Source organism: Staurois parvus, unplaced genomic scaffold (genome assembly GCF_062004578.1).
Source record: "Staurois parvus isolate SC_StPar_1 unplaced genomic scaffold, SC_StPar_1.0 ptg000414l, whole genome shotgun sequence".
Taxonomy (NCBI): Eukaryota; Metazoa; Chordata; class Amphibia; order Anura; family Ranidae; genus Staurois; species Staurois parvus.
The window spans coordinates 9,531,677-9,547,154 of NW_028318210.1; the positions used below are offsets into that span (position 1 = coordinate 9,531,677).

Genomic DNA, 15,478 nt, shown 5'->3' on the forward strand with positions numbered 1-15,478 from the left:
GCACAGCTCAATTATATTGCTTACCAATGTCAGGGCAAACTGATTGCAAATAGGTCCATATTTACAATGGATGATTTCCACTAGGGATATTGCAGCCAGAAATTGCCTTCTAACCCATACCAGCAGTGGACGTGTTGCTAAAATAGGTGACTTTGGAATGGCTCGGGACATCTACAGGTAAGAATTTCATAATATTCATGAAAAGCTGAGGCAAGGTGTCTGTGCTGGATCTCAGGGCTATTTTTAGTCCTCTCACCCAACAAATGAAAATCTTACGCACTTCACGCAAAATCATTATAGTTCCCCTTTCATAATTAGAAATAAAAAAATTCCATAACTCAACCCGGGTCTATATATTGAAGGAAGTTTATAATTTTTGTTATTATTATATAAATGTTTTAGAAGTCCGGTGACTGTGTTTAAAGCTGAAAGCATAACAGCAAGCAATATATCCCCTGTAGTTGCTGACAGGCCCAGACTGGCCATAGGGCACATCGGGCATTTTCAAAGTGGGCCGGGGCCACATGCAGAGCCACCATCAGGGAGAAGGACAGCCACATGTAGGGGGCACGAGCAGTGTTTCCAATGATTCTTCTGTAGCTCCACTGCTGCAGTCCCACCTCCCGCCCACCTCTGCCAGCATTAATGGTTGGTTGTTAGGGCTACCTGGCATCAAGCAACCAATCACATTGTAGGTCTGCCCCCAGCCTTCACTGGAGGAGAAGTTCACTGAAATTCATCATCCAGACTTGGCTGCTCCACTGTGTTCCTGAGTCCACCAAAACCTGCCCATCAAATCTCACCTACTAAGTCCCACCCACAGAGTCCTGGCCCCTGTTTAAGTAAAGGGAAAGCAATATGGGGGACACTGATGGGGGACCTCTAATGATGGGGACACTGATGGAGAGACCTCTAATGATGGGGATACTCATGAAGCACCTCTAATGATGGGGACACTGATGAAGGGACCTCAACTGATGGTGACACTTATGGAGGGACCTCTAATGATGGGGACACTGATGGGAGACCCCCCTCCCCCAGGCATTGTAAACATTTGCTGCTCAGTCTAATATACCTGGGCCTATTTTTTGTCCCAGTCCAGGCCTGCTTACTGAATTCTATATTGGACTGGAGTTCCTCTTGTAAACCATGGGCATGGCTGTATTTACTATAACAGCACTTACAGGCCTGTTCTTAGGATAGGAGGGTAAACAGGGAGCAGTGTCAACCCATAAAACTTACACACTGAGGTTTTATTCTCCTATTGTACATACTTTTTCTGGCTGGATATTTGTGGTATTTGCTAATGCATGCCAGCTATAGGAAGGTGTTTGTTAGCTATGGAATTTAGGAGGAGAAGGAAGACTCACTATAGCTTAAGAAGCATGACAGCATCTTTCTTTTCTCTTGTTTGTTGATCTGAAATGTTAAGGATTAACTTTAATTTTAAAGCAGACAGCTTGCTGCCTCAAATAGTGCATTATAGCAGTAGTTGGTAATTGCAGAATATTAAAGGCAGAGCTTGTACAAAAGGATGTCCTTATCTAGGTCTGCACAGGGCAGAATGATATCTAAATATGGCATTGAATCTGAATAAAATGAGTCTCGTCTCTCTCAGAGCAAGTTACTATCGAAAGGGAGGAAGAGCCATGCTGCCTGTGAAGTGGATGCCTCCTGAAGCTTTCCTAGAAGGAATCTTCACTTCCAAGACTGATTCCTGGTAATCTTCTTAATTGGCCAATATTTTTTTTTTGTATATGTTCACAGTTTTTGTTTTGTAAAAAATAACAGTACCTAATGGAGGTATTTGTTTGGTACTGTTAAACAAAGTGTGTACTGGATTAATGGAATAGGAGGGACTCTGAGAGATAATTAGTATGATCGCACCAGATTTTTGGTTAAGGCTGTACCGGCACCTGCAGTAATCATACTAGTACCCTTAGGATTCCTCTAGTTCTATTAGTCTAATGCCTAGTACACACAGACAGGGGCGGACTGACCATTTGGAAACTCGGGTGCTGCCCAAGGGCCCATGGTCAGTAGGGGGCCCCATGAGATGCCCCTGGTACCTTTTTCATAGGCTTTTTTGAGTTTGGGCAAGGACACAGGGGCCCCATGATCCCCTATTGCCTGGGGGCCCCATGAGTTCTCAGTCCGCCCCTGCACACAGAGAATATCGGACGGATGATCGTCTGTTTTTTTTTTTCTTGCATGTTAGTCTCATACAGAGAACAAATAGGTTACTAAAGTTACAAAAATTCTCGTAAGACAGAGTACAGCTTTTTGTATTGTAATGTATTCTTTAATTTTCAAGCATGTGCAGTCTTGGTCACTCAATTTTTTTTGTACAAATACTATACTAATTACACAAAAATAATTTGTTCTGTTATCTTACAAGAAAAACATTTGTGCTTCTCCCTTCGGATATTTTCGCATGAACTGTCTTGATCAGCTCTCAAAAGCTGTGTACTAACAAATATATTATTGGACGATCGATCAGAATGTGTTTTTTTCACCCAATATTCTCATCGTGTGTACTAGGCATAGGACACACTGGGGGAGATATACTAAAACTAGAGCACTCAGAATGTGGTGCAGTTTTACATTGTAGACAATCGGCTTCAAACTTCAGCTTGTTCAATTAAGCTTTGACAGTAAAACCTACAAGCTGATTTCTATGCAGAGCTGCACCAGATTTTGCACACTCCAAGTTTAGTAAATCTCCCCACTTTGTTCAACAGTACCAAGCCATGATAAAGGAGGACCCTTTGAAACCCCTAAACGTGTTTGTTTTTTATGATATAAGGATCTGAATAAAATCAGATCTGGAGATGGAAAATGGAGAAAATGGTCCCAATTGGGAAATCTCCAATAAGTCACAGATACCAATAAATGCAGAGAGAACATCTAGCCAACTTCCACTCTACAAAAAGGTATTGTGTCTGTTGTAGAGTTGTCTCCTCACTTCCTGTACTAAGTAGAACATTGTCTTTGGGTTAAGAAGTGAAGGGGGATCTCTGCAGTGGGATCGCATATAGAATTAAACACTTAAGAAAGGTTCTCATCATTCCCTACTATACACAACTTTAATCTAAATGGTAATAGTTTATGGCCAGAAAATAGCAAGATACCACATCTCACATAGCTACATTATGATATCACACAGAAAGCTCCCAGAATACAGAGCTAAATATATAGGATGCTAGGAGGTGCTGGATTGGATACATGATTGAGGCAATGTAGTAATTGTATCAGGAAGCACGTATACTCTGTTTATTTTTTAAAATTGTGTTATTTATTATTTTTATTTGTTATGCTAAGGTAATGCACCCGCTAAGGAGCTATTTTTTTTACCTGGTAGAGCACACACATCCAAGCACACAGCATCTTCTTCACTCTTCTACTGGCCTGAATGAACAGTCTAGGGGTGTCTTTTTAGGGTTTTATTGTAACATTAAACTTAGATGGGGTGAAGGCAGAATGGAATACCCCAAAAGTAGTGAACTGGATATTTTGAGGACTCTTGCTATCTATCTTGCTGAACTGTACAAAACTGTCCCATGGAATCTCTAATGCTGACGGTGACTATGACTTCTCCCACAAAACCAAAAGCTACACACAGTCACTAACTTTCCAGCACTTGGGTCATCTACTAACACAGCCACGGGACCATTGGTTGCCTCCTTCTGATATTCACCAGGCACTCTTCAGTGAGGGAGACACAGACTCACACCACCATAGGACAGCCGGACACTTTTCCCCCCAACTTCCTCCTGACTCTCTCTAGTGAGCTTCTACAGACACAAACTGATTCCAGGACTAAGCTTGCACCCCCCCCCCCTCCTCCCACAGCTAAGGCTTCTTAGTGGCACCTCCAGTAATCCTGCATAGGGTTCTCTCCAGCAGTACTAGACCCAAGATCTCTCACTCTGCCTCAGGTCTTATACTATTTATGGGCTCTCCAACTGAGCACACCTCTCCCATAAATGTTCAGGCTGACTACACCCACTATAATTCTAAAATCCTCTAAAATACAGGGGGAAAGAATCAGAGCAGCAGCCTGAACAATCCACTGAGAAACAATCAGAGCACACAGACACAACTAAATGTACCCAGCAACCTGTACTAATCTAGGAGGGTAGTACACTAACAAAAATGTTCGATTCTTTATACTAATGGTTGTAGAGTCTGGGTACCTCCAAAAGTCCTTCTTTCTTTATGATATACAGAACTAATGTATCCACAACATTAGAAAAAGGAGGAGTTCCACTATACATGCTCTTGTAAAAACAGCTTCAGGTGATCAAAATCTAAATAAGATGTGATATGGTCTGCAGAAGTGACACACAGGATTTGTTGGCTCTTATAGGTCCTTTGGTGTTTTACTTTGGGAGATCTTCTCATTAGGATATATGCCTTACCCATGTAAAACCAACCAGGAGGTGCTGGAGTTTGTAACAAGTGGTGGACGAATGGATCCTCCCAAAAACTGCCCAGGACCAGTGTAAGTGTTCCGTCTGCAAATGTTTATGTGAGTTAGATTTACTTTTTCCCTGTAGTCATAAGCAGAGCCTGCTTCTCTTCTTATACTCTCCTAGAAAACTGAACATAATGTACAGTCAAGATGTTCCATATCCTTTAAAGTGTAAGACTAGGAGATAGGGTTAAGTGTCCCACCAATTACATTATTTCTGCCAGCATCCCACTAACAAGACAAAAGTCAAAAAATATATACTGATATCACCCTGGGACTTTGTATGGCATAAACATGTGTACAACAATATAAAACAATAAGTCTTTATTACAAAAATGTAATAAAAGAATCAACAGATTCAATAAAATCAACTGCAAAACAGCGATTCATAACTCACAATACCTTGTTACCGATGAGGACGCTCCTCTATAGTTTTTGTACCAACTTCTTTCTCTGGGCTGCATATGTTCTAGTTCCCCCGAGGAGACCAGTAACCATTGGACCCCCTTTATTAACCATTGGCCAACACTGACTAATTACATTATTAAAAAGTACATTATTAAAAAGGATTTGCATGTCCTAAATTAAAGAAAAGTTGTTTTTTGAGCTTCTTCATGTAGCCTAAAGCCTAAACAGCCTTTACTACTTTGGCTGCCAGAAACATTGCTGGGTTTGATACCATTAGAGACTACAGAGAATCCATTGTTTAGACATACGGGATAATGGTTAGTGGTCCCCCTGTTTCTCTAGAGGGTATACTGCAGGGTCCAAGACTTCCTGCCCTGACTATAAGCTCACCATTACCCAGTATAGCCAGGGTGTGGAAAGAAAAGAAAACTCTTTAAGGTTGCAGGTTTGGTTTAATAGAATTGTGGTAAAATAATCTGCCCAAATGGAAAAGTTCTGTTAACATGTTTTATGTTATTGATGTCAATGACCCTACTCTCCCTTTATGCTTTAGATATCGGATAATGACGCAGTGTTGGCAGCACACACCAGATCACCGACCAAACTTCTCAACCATATTGGAACGGATTATCTACTGCACACAGGTAGGAGCATGTCACTGAAAATCTGAGCTTATTCAGTAATGCAGGGCATACTTTTAAATGCAGTAATTCATAATGGACTTACTTCATTGCTACTGGTTCGGGCATGCTCTTTTAGCTGTTATAGCTTGGTTTTACCATAGAGGTTTACGAACTTAGGGGGCTCTTTAGACTTGTGCATTGCAGTAACATTTGACTAAAATGCATGTTTTGGACTTTGTGTGGTGCATTGAGGTGCCATTTAGAATGATACACCAATGCACAGAAATTGTAGGTGCCAGTGTTCCTGCACTACAGGGCATCACAATGCTCATGCCAATGAATGCTCACTCCTAGGTTCACTTTCAGGATTTCTCCAGATCCTCTCCTATGCTCTGGCACTTCTTACCCCTGTTTGGCTCTGTCTGCCTTTAGGCAATCTGTGAAAACCCATTTATTTAGGGAAGCCTATCCTGCCTCCACCTGAAAATTACTTCTGCTTTTCTTTATCACCTCAAACTTCACAGTTATTACTGTTTGTATCATTTGTCCTTCCCTTTTAGATTGTAAGCTCTCATGAGCAGAGCACTCCTAATCCTCTTTTATTGAATTATATTGTAACTGTAATGTCATCCTTTATTTTGTAAAGAGCTGTGCAAGCTGTTGGCACAATAAAAATCCTGTATAATAAAAGTAACATCGTCATAGCATTAGCTGATACCCCATTTACCCCTGCCTGCAATCTTATTTGCCAGTTTACGAATTGCTGCATTTTTAAAATATAATGTTAGATTATTTGGTTAAAAAATCCATAGCTATTAACCAAAAGTGCCACCCTTCCTTCTTAGTGCAGGTTAGATGGCTCTAAAGGGCATGTCCTGGGCACCCATTAGAAATAATAGGGCCCTGTACAGCTTAACTGATAACATTCACCAAGCATGCTATCCTAAATTTTGAGTGTGGCAAAATAGTGCTAGCAGCAGGAGGGGCATACAACTTACTTACAGGCACTTACATACATGTGTCAAGAATAAGTAACATACAGAGTACAGGGGTCAATGGGAATGTGACATAGAGAGTGCAGGGGTCAGACGTGAATGTCAGGAGCCAAATCAACAAATTATCACCTGCTTCTAAAAGCAAAAAAGTCCTATCTCAGCGCTAGGCCCTCCTGCTGAACTAACAGGACCCAGGAAACCTTACTGTAAGTGCCTGGAGCTATGGCCCATGGTAATACTCTGCCTGAGCCCCATGAATAATAAAAAGTCCCCTCTCTGCTCCTGTACCCCTTTCTGGACTAATGGAGTCTGAGCCCTTACAGGAGGGCTGGCTTTGCCCCCCTATTGGCAGCCTTGGTCATGTCCACAGGCAGTTCTAGTAATATTGCATGAAGCAGAAATAAACTAGAGTTGCACACACGATCAATTCATGATACCCCTCTGCAGGACATACATGGGCTGATTCACTGCACACATACATACATACACTATATTGCCAAAAGTATTGGGATGCCGCCTGCCTTTACACGCACGTGAATTTTAATGGCATACTAGTCTTAGTCCGTAGGGTTCAATATTGAGTTGGCCTGCCCTTTGCAACTATAACAGATTCAACTCTTCTGGGAAGGCTGTCCACAAGGTTTAGTAGTGTGTCTATGGAAAGGTTTGATCATTCTTCCAAAAGCGCATTTGTGAGGTCAGGCACTGATGTCGGACGAGAAGGCCTCCGCTCTAATTCATCCCAATGGTGTTCTATAGGGTTGAGGTGCAGGCCAGTCAAGTTCCTCCACCCCAAACTCGCTCATCCATGTCTTTATGGACCTTGCTCTGTGCACTGGTGCGCAGTCATGTTGAAATAGGAAGGGGTCATCCCAAAACTGTTCCCACAAAGTTGGGAGCATCAAATTGTCCAAAATGTCTTGGTATGCTGATGCCTTAAGAGTTCCCGTCACTGAAACTAAGGGGCCAAGCCCATTTTCTGAAAACAACCCCACACCATAATCCCCCTCCACCAAACTTTACACTTGGCACAATGTAGTCAGGTAAGTACCGTTCTCCTGGCAACCACAAAACCCAGACATGTCCATCGGATTGCTAGACAGAGAAGCGTGATTAGCCACTCCAGAGAACACTGCTCTAGAGTCCAGTGGCGGCATGCTTTACACCCGTGCACCTGATGCTTTGCATTGCACTTGGTGATGTAAGGCTTGGATGCAGCTGCTCGGCCATGGAAACCCATTCCATGAAGCTCTGTTGTTGTGCTAATCTGAAGGTCACACAAAGTTTGTAAGTCTTTAGCTATTGACTCTGCAGATAGTTGGCGACTTCTGAACACTGTGCACTTCAGCATGTGCTGACCCCTCTCTGTCATTTTACGTGGCCTACTACTTAGTGGCTGAGTTGTTGTTGTTCCCAGTTGCTTCCACTTTGATATAATACCAATAAAAGTTGACTGTGGAATATTTAGTAGCAAGGAAATTTCACGGATGGACTTATTGCACAGGTGACAACCTATCATGGTACCACGCTTGAATTCACTGAGCATCTGAGAGCGACCCCTTCTTTCACAAATGTTTGTAGAAGCAGTCTGCATGCCTAGGTGCTTGATTTTGTACATCTGTGGCCATGGAGGTGATAGGAACACCTAAATCCAATGATTTGGAGGGGTGTCCCAATACGTCCCAATATAGTGTACATAGGAGGGGATTTACTAAAACTGGTGCACACAGAATTTGGTGCAGCTGTGCATGGTAACCAATGAGCTCCTAACTTCAGCATCTTCAATTAAGCTTTGAAGATAAAACCTAGAAGCTGATTGGCTACCATGCACAGCTGCATCATATTCTATGTGCACCAGTTTTAGTAAGTCTCCCCTATAGAGCATCCACAGAGTACAGACCTTGCACACAAAAAGATAAATTCAGATTAATTACAAAGGCTAAAACATTGGGCCACCAGGACTGTGCTTTTACGTTGTATCTATTCTTTTTGTTGCCTTGAAATATAGAGGGGCATCTGTTCCTTCCTGAATGTGGACTATTTGCAGGCCAATTAGTGCTGCCTGACATTTAGCGCTTTTTGTACCAGTCTTTCCCTAGGTCTAGTATTTTTTAGCTCATTATGCTACCTGAAATTTGCAAGCGATACAAAAAATTCAAGCATTGTTCATAACATCTGGGACTCTGGGACATATGGCAGATAGTCATTAGCAATAACAAGCACCTTTGAGAATTTGGAAGTGTTCGTTGCTGTACGCAAAGGCGGGAACATGTAATTGTTCACTTTAGTAAGCCAAATGGTTTCTTCACTGCTTGAGTCCATCTGGCAGTCACAATCTTCATGGGCAGATAGCCCTCCACTTTTCACTCTTGACGAGGAATGGACAGCATGGAATGTGTTAAAGTGGTCCTAGAAATCAATATATTTTCCTACGTTAAGCACTTGAATCTTAAGTAATGTATAACTTTAAAAATTTTATTACCTCGTACAACACAGTACTCACCCTGACAATGCCTGAACGATGTCTCCATCTTTGTTCAGGGATCATCCAACATCAGCATCTAGTTCCTAGACTGAGATGCTGGCTCGGTGATTACAAATTTATGTAAATCCTGGTGCCTGCACAGTTCTTGGCTGTATTTACAAATGTCTGACACTGATCAGTTCCCACTGCAGCCTCACACTTTATGACTTGTTTCAGTCTGAGTGAGGACTAGAGGAGAAGAAAGTGAGAAACTGATTTCTCCTGCCTGCTGCAGACAGATGACATCAACACAGCCTAGGCAAAGTTACTAGACTGAAGTTCATTAACTGATTATTAAAAGTAGAGCCTTTTGACCAATAAGGGCCATTATCAATGGGCTTTGTTGGCTTCAGAACTGCTTCTCTTCTCATACATGTATATGGGAATGTAGAGCCAGCATGGAGTACAGGACATCAGCTGCAAGTCAAATGCACCTGCAATGAATTCTGAATGATTTTAGAAGCTAAAAAAAATTTTGGACAAAAAATGCTGGTTATAGCATTTTTAGTAGCATTTTAGTAGGGCTCAGAATCATTTAGGAGCGCTAGTGTATTAGTAGCGTTTTTACAGTACATGTAGAGGGAAAAAAAAAAAGCTAGAAAAAATCTGTTAGGAGTGTTTTTTTAGTAGCATTTAGCTTTTTTTCTGATGGAAAAACGCTCCAAAAAACTTTACAGATACAATTTATTTCTGCTCCTAGATGCTGAAGCTCAAAAAATACTAATAGCCCAAAGTCGTGTATATGGACACATAGGATAACACTATTTAGCTTCTAGGAGCAGAAAAAAATATGCTGATAATAGATTCTAGGAGCTTAAAAAAAACACTAGTGTGCATGGAGCCTTATAAAGTTAATAAAAGCTGAAGTTTAAGGTCTTTCACTGTGAGTACCTGATTACAGCCCCAAACCATGCTATATTATTTGTCTCCAATTCATCTGTCTAGAGTACTCAAGAATATTATTACTAATTTAGCTATTCGATACATGTATCACCCAAACTATACATTTTAGTAGAGAATAAAATTTATTTTGTGCCATCATGTCTTTCAGGATCCTGATGTCATCAATACTGATCTGCCTGTAGAAAGCTGTCCAGCCCTAGAAGATGAAGGAAGTACAATAATGCGTCCAACCAGCTGTAATGGAATGACACCTCTTTTGGGCAACCCTTCGCTCCCAGTTATGCTGGACACACAGACCATGGAACATAAGCTAGGTGATTTTCCTGAGGAGATACGGGTTGAAAATCTGGTGAGCTGGAACCTCCGAGCTCCCACTCTACAATGTGTTGGTGAACCTTTAGACAGTTCATGGGTCCAATCAAACCCAAACTCCACATCAGAGACAAAACCCCAAATGCCCCACAAACTAAAGAACAAATCCAAAAATCTCTGGAACCCAACATATGGGTCTTGGGTAATGGAAAGCACCTGCTGATCTGCTTAAGTATCCTAGTTTCCAGCTAGGATAAGAAGACTCAGGATTTTTACCTTAGAACTATGGGATCTGTCTCTACCACAAGCCAGATGTTTCAGCATTTCCAAAGAAAACTCACTACACCCTCTGATTACCTTCACTTGTTTCAAGTTGGATTGCAGGCAAAAAGAACTTGATATCCCCAGTAAACACTGTGAAATATATTTCTAAGTGAAACTTTAAAGACTACGGCTTATGGCAGCATACTGGCATTGACCTCACTTCCTAGGAAAGTAATATATTTTTTTATGCCTCCTGAGTTTGTTTTATGAATGGCAATAAGCTCTGAAAATATAAAATGTGTGCTTTAGTTATACACGCCTCAGTTTATAAATAGGATTTTCACTGCAATCTGATATCCATTAAAAAAAGCCATAGAACTCTATACTAAAAATAGGTTGTTCTGTTGAAACGTCTGGTTAATGTTAAGCTTTATAACTGAAAACACAAAGGGACAAAATATACTCAGAGTAATTTCTCATATTCCACTGGAATTATCTGTGGTTAATGCAACTGCCATGCTTATAAAGCTATGATGAGAACTCAGCATTGGCAACTACTGGATTCTGGTCAAAGTGTCTTATAAAATAAAGCCAATTTCCAGTACGTCCCTTTGGAATAGGTGCAGCTGGGTGAATCTACCATCCATGGGAACATGCATCTGAAGTCTGCAGGTATTGATAACATATGTGATGCACTTCAGTTGTTCTCTGCACAGAAGTAGAACTATTTATCCTTATAGGAAGCATGGAATCTCTGGAGCAAATGCAAGTTCTGAATAAGGGCTTCATCGAAGCAGCATTACTATTGTCAATTTGCTGCCAACTGTGGAGTGAAACGTATATATTTTTACAGCAAAGACACTTCCATTATCTCCCTTCTGCTTGTAGACCCAACCCATCACTGCCAAACTAGCTGGAAGGGACTATACTTCATAGTGGAGCAGTCGTGTACTTCTAAGGTTTGGTGAACTTGATGAAATGGACATTCACTTAAGTTTTAAGCTATGTACTCTCTGCATAGATGTCAATATTTTTATTGCTCCTTTTGTCGGTGAGTAGCAATTAAAGAGGACCTGTTAACTGTCATTTTGAAGGTAGCCATTTGGAGCTCCAGACATGCATACGCTTTATCAGTTTTTAAAGCCTGATTGAGCCTTCAGTTTAAATGAGCTAAAGACATTCCAGGTGCATTAAAACAAAAACGTTTCAATGTTTTACAGTTTGTTTTCTTTAAAAAGCAGGTACAACCTGATTAGAAAAGCCTGTCCCTGGCAGCAGCTGAAGAGTGTCAATGTGGGGAAGCAGTGGTCTCATTTGCAGAGATCTGACGTCCTCCCTACTGAGTCAGACTAAAGCGGGCCATAGATGGGATGAAAAACAGCCGAAAATTGGCCAAAAAAAAAATTGGCCGATTTTCGGATCATTAGTGCAGTAATTGGTCGGCCGCTTTTAGTGATTTTTGCCCTTTTTGATTATCGGTCCTGCTGGAAAATAATCGGCCAAATTTGTCGTTCTGCCAATTTTCTCAGCAATGATGGACAAATCTGTTGATCTTTTCTGATTTTAAAAAATGCGCATGAGCAGTGACATGAAAGAAGAAGGAAAAGAAGAAAAGGAAAAAAATAGAATATGAATGAGAAGAAGAAATAGAATATGAATAAAAAGAAGAAATAGAATATAAAGAAGCAGCAAAAGAAGAAATAGAATATGAAGAAGAAGAAGAAAAGAAGAAATAGAATATGAAGAAGAAGATGAAAAAAAAAAGAATTTCAGTCTGATATTATATTTGACATTTAAAAGTATAGCAACATTGTATCTATTTGTATCCGAACAGAAACATCTGAATCTGAAATGGATACAAATAGATACAATGTTGCAACGTTTTCTTATTATTCATATTCTATTTCTTCTTCTTCTGCATATTCTATTTCTTCTTTTTATTCATATTCTATTTCTTCTTCTACATAATCTTTTTCTTCTTCTTCATATTCTATTTCTTTTTTTTATTCCTATTCTATTTCTTCTTCTTCTGCATATTCTATTTCTTCTTCTTCTGCATATTCTATATAATTGCCGGCCGTAGACGGGACAAAAATCAGCCAACTTTTTTTTACCAATGGTGGTAACGTCGGCTGATTGAACGACCGATTTTACGTTTTTCTAAAAAAAAAACCAGCCAGTTTTCTCCCCGCCTATGGCCTGCATTATATCTTTAAAATCATCAAAGCTCATACTCCCTGCTGATTGGAATGGACTGGGTCTGACTCAGCAGGGTGGGTTGAACTTCTTTCCCACTCTACAACATGTTGAATTGACACAGATTTTTCTATTCAGGCTGTGGCTTATTTTTAAAGAAAACACGCCGTAAGACTTTGCATACCTTTTGTATTGATATACCTGGAATACATTTAGTTAACTTAAACTGACAGTTTATTTGGGCTTTAGTCCTCATGCACACTTGACGTTTTTACAGCGGCTGTTTTTGGCTTTTGACGTTTTTTTCTACAGCTAGTAAACCTTATCCTATGTGTTCATGCACACATAGACTGTAATCAACGTTTTTTGGCAGGGACGTTTTATGGGTGGAAAAAAAACCCAGGACTAGTGGGTTTCTAGAGGAGTTTTTTAGCTGTAAAAATTCTCTAATTCTGAAAAACGCAGCAAAACGCGTTAAAACACCGCAACCAGTGTTTTTGGACTTTTTTTGACCCAAAAAAATTTGGTAAAAAAAAACGCTGGAACACGCTAAAAAACGGCAGCAAAAGGCCGCTAAACACTAATGCAAAAATGCTAAAAAAAGCTGAAAAACTCACCTTTTTAACGTGACTTTACACAGCTAATGTTACCAGCATTATCAAAACGTCCCGCGTGCATGAGGACTTAAGACCAAGTGCTGACCTATCAACTTTATGATCACCAAAGCGTTAAAGCCAATGACATGTCTTTGCCAAATTTTTAGCCAAATTTCTATTGTGAAAAGAAATAGACTCATACAATCAGTAGGTTTTTTTATGCATACATGCATAAGGCATTTGATGTTTTGCAGACACCTACGATTAACAGCTAAAAAGGGATATTACATAATACATTTCAATTAAACACACTGCTTGGTTTAAGCAAAATTGTTATGCTGCTGATAGCAAGCAACTATTATCATGTTAATGGAGTTAGAAAATAAAAAAAAAAAAAAACCTAACAACAACAACATTAATAAAAAAGGGTTTGTCCTCTTTGTAGGTAATATAAATGTACAGACAATTTTTTTTAATTCTTAGATATAAAAGAAAGGAGTTAAACTCCTTATCAGTTTATTTGCTGCATGTGTCCCGCTAGGGAGATTTTTCTTTAATATTTGTCCTGAACACATATCAGGAAATTAAAGTAAACCCCAAAAAAGTGAATGTATTTCCCAAAGGTGTCATAGGTATCTCAGTTGAAGCATTGACTTTTTACTCTACCATTTTTTCAATCTAAAATTTTGGATTCCCCATCTATTTTTGTCTTGGTGACAGTGGTCACCAGGACAAACAGAGGGGTAAATTCCTCCAACAAGAACATGGGCAGCAAAAAAAAAAAGGGGTTAGTCTAACCCTTCTTCACGCAATCCAAAGCAGAAAGGGGCACAGTTGTGGAAAAACAGGAGATTTGGGTCTAAAAGATAACCATCCCTTCACAAGTGTAACATCTAGAAGTTATGCTGAAAGCTCCATATACTAATGAAGGAAGGCCTATATGTACCTTTTGCAGCAACCAGTCAAACTATATGTTCAGCACTGGAAAACAGTAATTGAACTAAAATAGTAGGTTGAAATCAAGATTCAAAATGGCTACCAACACTGTGGGTAGTTAACAGGTCCTTTTCAATAAATAGGGCAATGAAACTGAATAGAATGCAGCCTTGCATTGGCTGTTATTAATAGATGGAACTATTGTGCTTATATAAATAAAGACTTTTTTTATACAAAAATTGCTATCTTTTTTGTCCAGATTTGTCTTGATAAAGATCATTGCTTGAAAAAATATTTTCCACCTTAGTATACAGTTGTAGTAAATGTAATGTGTACCTGTGCTTTGCCCATACAAGTAATGAAAAATCCAAATATGGAATGTGTCCTGATCTGGCAAAAACCTGGGCCTAAAATCTTTATACAACATGTTATTTCCATAACTGAATCCATCCTTTTTAGAAAGCCTTCTAATAAATAGCAGTAAAGAAAAATTATCTTGTATAAGTTCCAGGCAGGAAGCACAACATGCATGTAGCAGAAGGCCTTGTTATATGCACAAGGATTGGCAGCAGAGGCAGACGTAGTATTCATACACATGTCTATGCGTGGAAATGTAACTCCTGTAATCTTTTTTAATACATTTTGTTTTTCTTAAAGTCCAACTCCAGGATATTTGAAAATCCTCTCCTCCATTGCGGCTGTGCCCGCATTGTAAGGGTTAACTGCTTGTTTTATCTAGAGGTGTGTAAAAGTACTTTCACATACCTCATCTGTCCCTACTCTGACAGGCAGCCCTCTCCCGTGCTTCGCTGTGAACTCTTCTTCGATGGCAGAACCTTAAACTGCTGGAGCATGTGGAAAGAGTCTGCAGGGGCTAGCAGATATCGTATACTATACAGAGTACAGAGAGGTAGCAGTTCCACATTATTGGGATGTTTACATTGTTCTGTAGTGTCTTACCTAAATTATAAACTGATCTTAATCTTTACAAACCTGCCCTCCTGGTCCTCTTGCAATTTGATTGTGGTGTGAAAATTTTGCTCTGCTGTTTGCCTGTTATTAACTCCTGATTGAATATTTGGAAAGTTACATTCCCACCCATCACAATATAAAGCTAGACCACCTTTACTGGGAAGCACATAGCTGGGGGCACATGGCTGGGTGGAAAATGTAGGGGTACTTTAAAAAAAAAGTGGGGTTCGTTAAGTGGCACTTCAGCAATTGCACGGAGCAAAAATCTACAGTAA

The 15,478-nt window shown here is 40.0% G+C and overlaps 1 protein-coding gene across 1 annotated transcript in view; it reads left to right on the forward strand.

Annotated features, from left to right (window-relative positions):
• LTK (leukocyte receptor tyrosine kinase) overlaps positions 1–14,470 on the forward strand; it is a 303,135-nt gene extending 288,665 nt beyond the window's left edge. Inside the window, exons 25-29 of the mRNA XM_089686923.1 lie at positions 85–177; positions 1,619–1,720; positions 4,370–4,504; positions 5,436–5,526; positions 10,076–14,470. Coding sequence (XP_089543049.1) covers positions 85–177; positions 1,619–1,720; positions 4,370–4,504; positions 5,436–5,526; positions 10,076–10,462 — 808 coding nt within the window. The 3' untranslated portion in view covers positions 10,463–14,470. The remainder of the gene's footprint in view (positions 1–84; positions 178–1,618; positions 1,721–4,369; positions 4,505–5,435; positions 5,527–10,075) is intronic.
• Positions 14,471–15,478: the final 1,008 nt, after the last annotated feature.